The 7,452-nt window shown below is 35.2% G+C and overlaps 1 protein-coding gene across 4 annotated transcripts; it reads right to left on the reverse strand.

Annotated features, from left to right (window-relative positions):
- On the reverse strand, window positions 1,057–7,088 carry LOC18612360 (probable tyrosine-protein phosphatase At1g05000). Of its 4 annotated transcripts, none has more exons than XM_007049124.2 (6): window positions 6,458–6,846; window positions 6,228–6,321; window positions 2,008–2,065; window positions 1,867–1,910; window positions 1,694–1,773; window positions 1,057–1,543 (listed from the first exon to the last, which is right to left on the reverse strand). In XM_007049124.2, the coding sequence occupies exons 1-6, from the start codon at window positions 6,736–6,738 to the stop codon at window positions 1,531–1,533; spliced, it is 570 nt and encodes a 189-aa protein (XP_007049186.2). In that variant the 5' UTR covers window positions 6,739–6,846; the 3' UTR covers window positions 1,057–1,530. The 4 variants fall into 4 exon arrangements, with proteins under 4 accessions (XP_007049186.2, XP_007049185.2, XP_017969641.1 ...); XM_007049123.2 differs by having other exon boundaries at window positions 1,658–1,773; XM_018114152.1 differs by having other exon boundaries at window positions 1,057–1,773; window positions 6,521–7,088.

Raw genomic sequence — 7,452 nt, forward strand, 5'->3', positions numbered from 1 at the left:
AGGTGGAGATGCTACTTTCATGGTAGGGTGACACCAAAGAGGAAAGCAGTAGGGAGATCAGAGATGGCTACAATCGTGAAGATTAGTTCCCAATCCTGCCAAGAGCTATGAGGTGCATAAAGGATGAAGCCCCATGAGTAGTGTGCACTCTTTAGAAGCTTAAGAAGATCAGACAAATTCCTAATGTTCCATTGGTTTAGTCAATCACCGTTTTGTTTCAAATTCTCATATAGGAGGGCAAACCAATTAAATTGAGAAATTTCTGTGAAAGAATGGATCCCTAATTTAATAGTTTAATTTAGATATTAATCGTATACCCGAGTATTTGATTCAATAGTAAATATATGTATCAAAGAGTCAAATCTGAAACTCTTTCTCCAAGATCCTTCAGTCCTATGCCTACTTGCAAAATATAAGATAATTTAATCTAGTATTTATTATAGGATTACTAACCCCATTAACTCTTCTATTATTCTCCAAAAATACTAAAATAATGGCAACCATATAACATTAAAATAAAAATTTATCATACATATCCAATCCAATTTCATGCATCAAATGTGACTTTATTTCTTTAGATTTATAATTTGATTTTAAAGTTTATAAAGGCCATTAGGTAACCTTTTCATCATATTTCGACATTGACAAATAATTAAAGAATCTACAAGAAAAATTGTATCACTGTCTTCTAAATTTCCCATCTCCTGAAACAACAAAGTGCAAAACATTCAAACATTCATTGACTTCAATATCGATCATCTAAGCAGACACTTAAACTTGATACTCTTAAATTGTACATGCTTGCTGCCCTATATTGCAATCATTCAAACAACAATTTAAACTATTTTGGTAGAGCTCTGAAATAAAGAAAAAATTCAATAGTTCACTCCTCAACTTGTTCAACATCTCATATTGGCATGATAATCAAAGTAGACATGAATTTTCATAAATGACCACTTGGACCTATTATTTTTTTGTTTTGGCCATTCCACTACCTAGTTGCAGAATGTTAAACATGATTACTGAATGGGGTAGTACAGAGAAAAAACAACGAGGTAACTCTGCAAAGGAAAATGTTTCCAAACAACTGATTTATTTTCTATTTGATTGATCATTGACTAGCCAACTAGAATCATGTGTATACATTGCCTTTCTAGCTGCCTTGCCTATAATCGTCGGCAGAAACAGCTTGACAGGAAGAATAGCTGTCATCTTGATTCTTGTTCAGTCAAAAATCGTCTAAAAACTGTAGACCAAGCTAACAATAATATTATGGATATAACTACTTGGACAATTGTTGCATCCACCACAGCAAGCAGAGAAGCTTCTTAGTGAAACAAGTAGAGAACAGAAGAAAAACATGAAGAAAGAAATGGGGAGGGAGATCTGAACACTGAACATCACAACAGGACATTGCCACTATGTACGCCTTCTATTGTTCTTGAAAAGGAAAAAAGAAGAATAATTCCTTTACCGCCAAAATGCAATTCAGGAACTCATCACCTTTCCCTATTTATTCCAATGCAGGACCTAGCATTCTCCTCTGCAAACGAAAGAAATCAAAAGCCGTTCAATACATGCGGTTGTTTACTTCTTCGAGCAAGAAAATGACATTGGCAGATGCTTTAAGCTAGAAACATCAAACAACTCCATAAACCTCTGATCTGAAACTCTAGCTTTTGCGGCTGCAAACCTTTGGTACTCATCAAAGACAGATGACAAACACCATCTTTGCAATTTTCTCAAGCATCCAACCAGACAGCCAGTTCGGTGCTGGAAATACAAAAACAAAGCAAAATTACAACAACTCAGAAGGTATTGACTTGTCAAAGTCAGGTATAAAAAGAAGAACCAACATGTGCATACCTTCCCTCGTTTACAGTGAATTAGAACTGGGTGATTCCTTGCATCTGCATTGCAGAGAGGCAGAATTAAATTATGGAAAATAATCAACCACGTTTAAGTTAGCCAGAGGTGAAGTGTAATAGTGTTAAAAGCTTGTAGTACCGAGGACAACTTTTAGAGCTTCGCGAATTGTGTCCTCTGGGATATTTACAAATGGCTCCTGGATAATATGTGTATATTAGTTTCTAACAAAAGATATCATTTCAAAACAATAATAAACTTCTTTCAATGGATAGTATGAAAGAGCTGAGGGCTTTCGATACAGTTAAATGGTGAAGGTGGATTGAAAATAGATGGCATGCCTAGTGTTAAGACCTATCATCAACAATCCTACGTTCAGTTGCAGATATATAACATAGCTACTAGTTAGTTCGAAAGCTCAAAGAAACGGAGATAAATATATATAAAAATAAATATAAAAGATTAACCTACACGCCATATGACATGAACATCAGATATCCATTAAATCTTCACAATTAAAATGGACCATACATTAGATGACACTTTATTTACCCATCTATGAGCAATCCAGCTTCATCGCTGTTTCTGCAATGCACAGCTAATTACCATACATGTGATGATACTAACATAATCTTTGCCAACTCAGTAATGTCAGGCAGAGGCAGAAGCAGATCATTTTACCATCTTTTTTGAGTAATTATCTAATTTCATTTTAGGATCACAAGCTTGGTTTAATATAAAACAACCAGTAGGAATTTAGTTTCTTCTCGCACACTATGGTGATTCATTGACATGATTCTGAAATCATACCCATTCGGCAATGAGTCAAGAGTTATGCCAGACTTTTGGTGGATACTCATATTGCAACAATTAGATTATTTAACTCTAGTGTGATTGTGACGAGTAACTCACAAGCATGCAACTCCAAATATTAAAAATCAGCACACACATTTTTAGTCATATGCTTCATTGACTGATAAGGGACATTCTTCACATGTAGAAATTAGAAAAAGTAGAAACTAGCTGATTTGGCAAGGAAATGCAAATGAATGGAGGACTTTTGAGGGAAGACATTTTTTGGGCTAAATAGTAAGTTTGTGAAGCTCTTATAATTAGGTTTACCATGGACTTGAGATTTATGATTCTGATGATTGAAATTTCAGATCTTTTCTTGAGGTGTGTTTTGAAATTATTGATGCTGCATCAGATATTCTTCCTAAGAAAGCCAATGCAACTTTCCTGAGCCTTTATTAATTCAGGTCGTGTATCCATTTCTCCGTTTTCTGTAATAACACCACAGTCCATAAACAATGCCAGAGAAAAAAAGCTAATGAAAGATGGTGAAAATGCTACTATGCAAAGGGTGTATATAGCCAGCAAAATAAGAGATGTTAGGGGAAGTGAAGAGCCATAAAACTATCCGGAAGGCACTTCCAGCCTTCTCTTAAAAAAATGCCATGCAATGCCAATCGATTGATGTAAGGCATATATATCTTGAAAAAGGCTTACTAGTCCAAAAAGCACATGGAAAAGAAAACACTTGAGATGATAGAAGTTGAAAGGACAGAGGGAAAGAACTAAATAGATGGCAATCTTGCGAAGATGATGAAAAAACCTAACTAGCTAATCAGGTTTTACCAATACCCAACTGGTGATAAAGACAAGAATATATCCACAGAAAACCATTATATGTCCATAAACTATAAGTAAACTGTACAGTAGATAGAGGCTTAACAAGTCTAGACATCAAAATCCAAAAGGCATAGTTCTTTGGCCACTAATTCTGAAATAACCAAAGGTAGAAGACATATAAAATCACATAACAGTATATTAAGACAATGCATCACACAGTAAGGATATGAAGAAATGTGCTACAGCAAAAATGATAAACAAGGGTCTGAGTACTGACTACTGAACCCCATTCCATGGTCATTTTGCCCATCAGGAGATTCATTTTTGCCTACTTAAAATGGAAATCTCTTCATCTTCTTACTTTTAGAGCAGGATTTAAGAGGTGTTTTGCAGATTGTGAGCACTCCATGTTAGTTATTATGGGTAAAAGGATATATGAGGAAAAAGAGCAAGTTTTCAGAAATTATCTTCCACAGATCCAAGCACCAGAGGACAAGCAACACAAGGGAGAGAATATTAAAACTTACCAGGATTACTTACAATTAGCTCCTACATAATAACTAGTAAAAGAAATAAAAAATTCTAAACAAATGCTACAGCTATTGCTGCCATGCTCAAACAAATCACCAACACAAAAAGCATGATCAAGATGACAAAGGAAAAATGAATGAGAAAATAAGAGTGAATCCACTAAGAGATAACTATTAGTTTATTTTTGTCTCCCCAGTATGTTTTCTTCTTTTTTCTTTTTTGGCTTTCTTACTCATTATATCACATGTACACTCCGACCTCATAAAATAATTCAAATTGCAATTAAAACTTCATGATTGCTTTTTTCTGAGCCCTTGACTATTATTAGCCATTTCTAGGGGCTAGGTAGAGGGAGAGATAGGATGACTTAATCAATGGCATCATCTCAAAGCTTAAGCATTCCAGATTTCCAAAACTTAAGTTCAATTCCAGCTCTTTTCTCACTGAATGTTTGGAGGTGAATTTTATTCCCTCTCTTCAGTGAATGAAATTGTTGCTTTTCGAAAAAAATTCCAGCTGCCTAGCTCTGTTGAGTTTAGTTTTGACCTGTGTTTCACTTTTGGTATTTACCATTTGAAATTCATATAAACTGAAAAGCTAACATGAGGCATTATTAATTCCTGGATGTTCATTTTATTCATAGATTGAGGTAGGACTTTAAAATAATTCACTTTGTAGCCCAAGTGTGGTTCATTTAGGCAAATTTCACCAGAGAATTCAATCTCAAAATTTACACGGAGTAGATGTTGCATACAACAAAAAGGTTCTATCACTTTCAAATAACCATTTTGATCGCAAACCAGATTTAACACCACATGATGAACAAATTTATATCTGGTGTATTTGTCAGCAAGACCTCAAATCATAAAAGGATCATATGCAATTCCTTGTAAACACATCTAGCACGTGAAATTAACAATATCTAAGGACCAGAATGAATGCTTATGTATCATGCTAATGTTAGCTAGTAGTTGTCAGATTTTAAGAATTGCAACAATTTTACCATGAGCAGAGGCTACTTTGTTACCACTATCCAAAAGTAAGTGCAATGTAGTTATATGATACTGCTAAATCATAAGGAATACCAAACTTCATTGAGTTAGCAGAAACTACTTGCTCAGATAGTTTTCATAACAGTGACTGATAAAACTACAGTTTACATGATGAAAAAGCAAATTGTGCTTGCCACACCTAATTTGATGTTATCAAGTGTACATTGCCCCAACCCCCAACCTCAGTTGTAGACAACTGAATTTCAAAGAAAGAATCCAAAAAATTTCTCGAATTGACCAAGATTTCAAAATGTTAATTGAAAAGCATGGTAATACACAAATCCATATGTGAGAGTACAGAATGCGCAGCCCAAAAGTATCTTCAATTAGAACTTTTAAAGCTAAAGCATCAAATAAATTTTCCAATAATAGAAGACAGTTAAATTCATTGAAAAAAAAAAGGAATGCATTATTCCCAATGTTCGAACCAATTGCTTTAGCAATTAAAAACTTCAAAGAGCTAGAGTTCACAACAAAACAATTGACATGTCAGCCACATGCCCGATTCCATTTCTCATGATTAACTCTAATACCAAAATGGAAGTTCTTGTACTTTTGTAGAATGCATATGGACATAAAAAGATCCATCACATGTAAAAAATCAAATAAGCCTAATAATACAAATTAAAGCCCCAAGCATTCATAAGCATAAAATAATGAACAAAATGCAATAATTAATCAACCAAACGTTTATGGGCTAAAAAAGCATTGTTGAGAATTAAAAAAAATCCTCAATACATTAGCCCTTTCTCATATAATGAAGTTTGGAGAATTGAATTAGAACTACTATACAAACCTAAGTCTGATACTATAGTGGATGATTAAAGTAACACCTATGATGACTAAGATCCAGCCTCCACTAGCTTTATTGCCCACCTATCCCCTTATCATTCTAGCCCTTCGTTAGTGTTATCACACTGCAATCACAGCACCAAAATTCGCTTATCTTGCCAATGATAGACTGTAGGTCTTTAAAGTATAATATCACCTAAATGACTAAATTCAGCAATTATTTGGTCACAAAAACATAACGAACTACGCCAATCACGTTTGATCTCAATTCCAAATAAAAACATAAATTGGAAAACAATTTTAAGAACCAATTTGGCTAATAAAGCAATCAACTTTGAGAGAGAAAAGAGTTACCTTGTAACCTTCAATTCCAAACTGAAAAAGCCTGATCCCGTTGGACTTTAAGAACTCAGTGTTGGCTTCTGGATAGGGCTCAGGACACAGATATCTAACACAATAATAATAATAATAATCGTAACAAACAAACAAACCCCAAAAAAAAGAAATACACTTTAATAGAGAGTACAAAAATTTGCATGTAAAAGCATCAACTTTTTTAATAAAGGCAGAAGCTTTGGTCTTACATGATGGAGCGGAGGTTAAGTGTTTGGAGAAAAGAGAAGTTGGCTGAGTCAGGGAAACCCGACCTGAAGATGCCATTGTCAACCATAGCAAAGTTCAACGGAGGAATCAAGTTAAGGTCATCTCCAGCGTTGGCAGCGACCACCACCGGAGACAAGACCGGCGGCGACATGTCGACGTGGTCAACGGTGGCAACAACTTGTATGGTTTTGCACATCTGTTGGCTCCCTTGTTGTTGTTGTTGTTGGTTTTGGCTGAGTTCGGTGTTAGTGTCTTCTTTCATGAATGAAAAATGAAAAATATATAGTTATAAGAAAGAGAAAAAGAGAGGAGAGAGAGAGAGAGAGAGAGAGCGTTGGGATCAAGGAGAATGTGCTTTTCGGGGTTGGGGATGATTCTGACTTGGGCTGCAGGGTGACAGTTAAAAGAGAAAAGAAAGAAAGAGTTATACTAACAGAGTGAAAACTGGGGGTGCTGTTGGTTAAAAGTAGAGGGAGAGGGAGTTAGGGAAGGTGGGGATTGGAAGATGAACATGGCTCCTCTATATATAGACACACATCCCTTTTTTGTAAGCGTAGGAAATTTTAGTACAAAAAGGAGGCAGAAGGGAGACGGCGTGGATGAACACTGCCTGCGTTATGGGCTGAAAAAGTTGCATTGTTTTTTAATTACATTTAACCAAAGATTAGCCGATTTTTCTTCCTGGATGTAAGTGACTTTTTGCCAGATATTTTCTCTTTTTCTTGAGCAAAATCGTGTTATCCGCTTCATAAGTGCATTAAATGGTAATACCTGTAAAGGCAATTTGTTTAACCACTAAGAGCCCATTCACGTTGTACCAAAAACGAAAAGACGAATTCATGTGTGGTCATTGCCGGGTTTAATTAAGGAAATATCAAACTTTTGTGACTGAATTAATTACCAAAAATTTGGTTATGCAACCTGGCTATAACTCGCACAATTTTGCTCTATCTATCACCATGCCATTGAATTTTGA

The sequence above is a fragment of the Theobroma cacao genome, chromosome 1 (genome assembly GCF_000208745.1).
Source record: "Theobroma cacao cultivar B97-61/B2 chromosome 1, Criollo_cocoa_genome_V2, whole genome shotgun sequence".
Taxonomy (NCBI): Eukaryota; Viridiplantae; Streptophyta; class Magnoliopsida; order Malvales; family Malvaceae; genus Theobroma; species Theobroma cacao.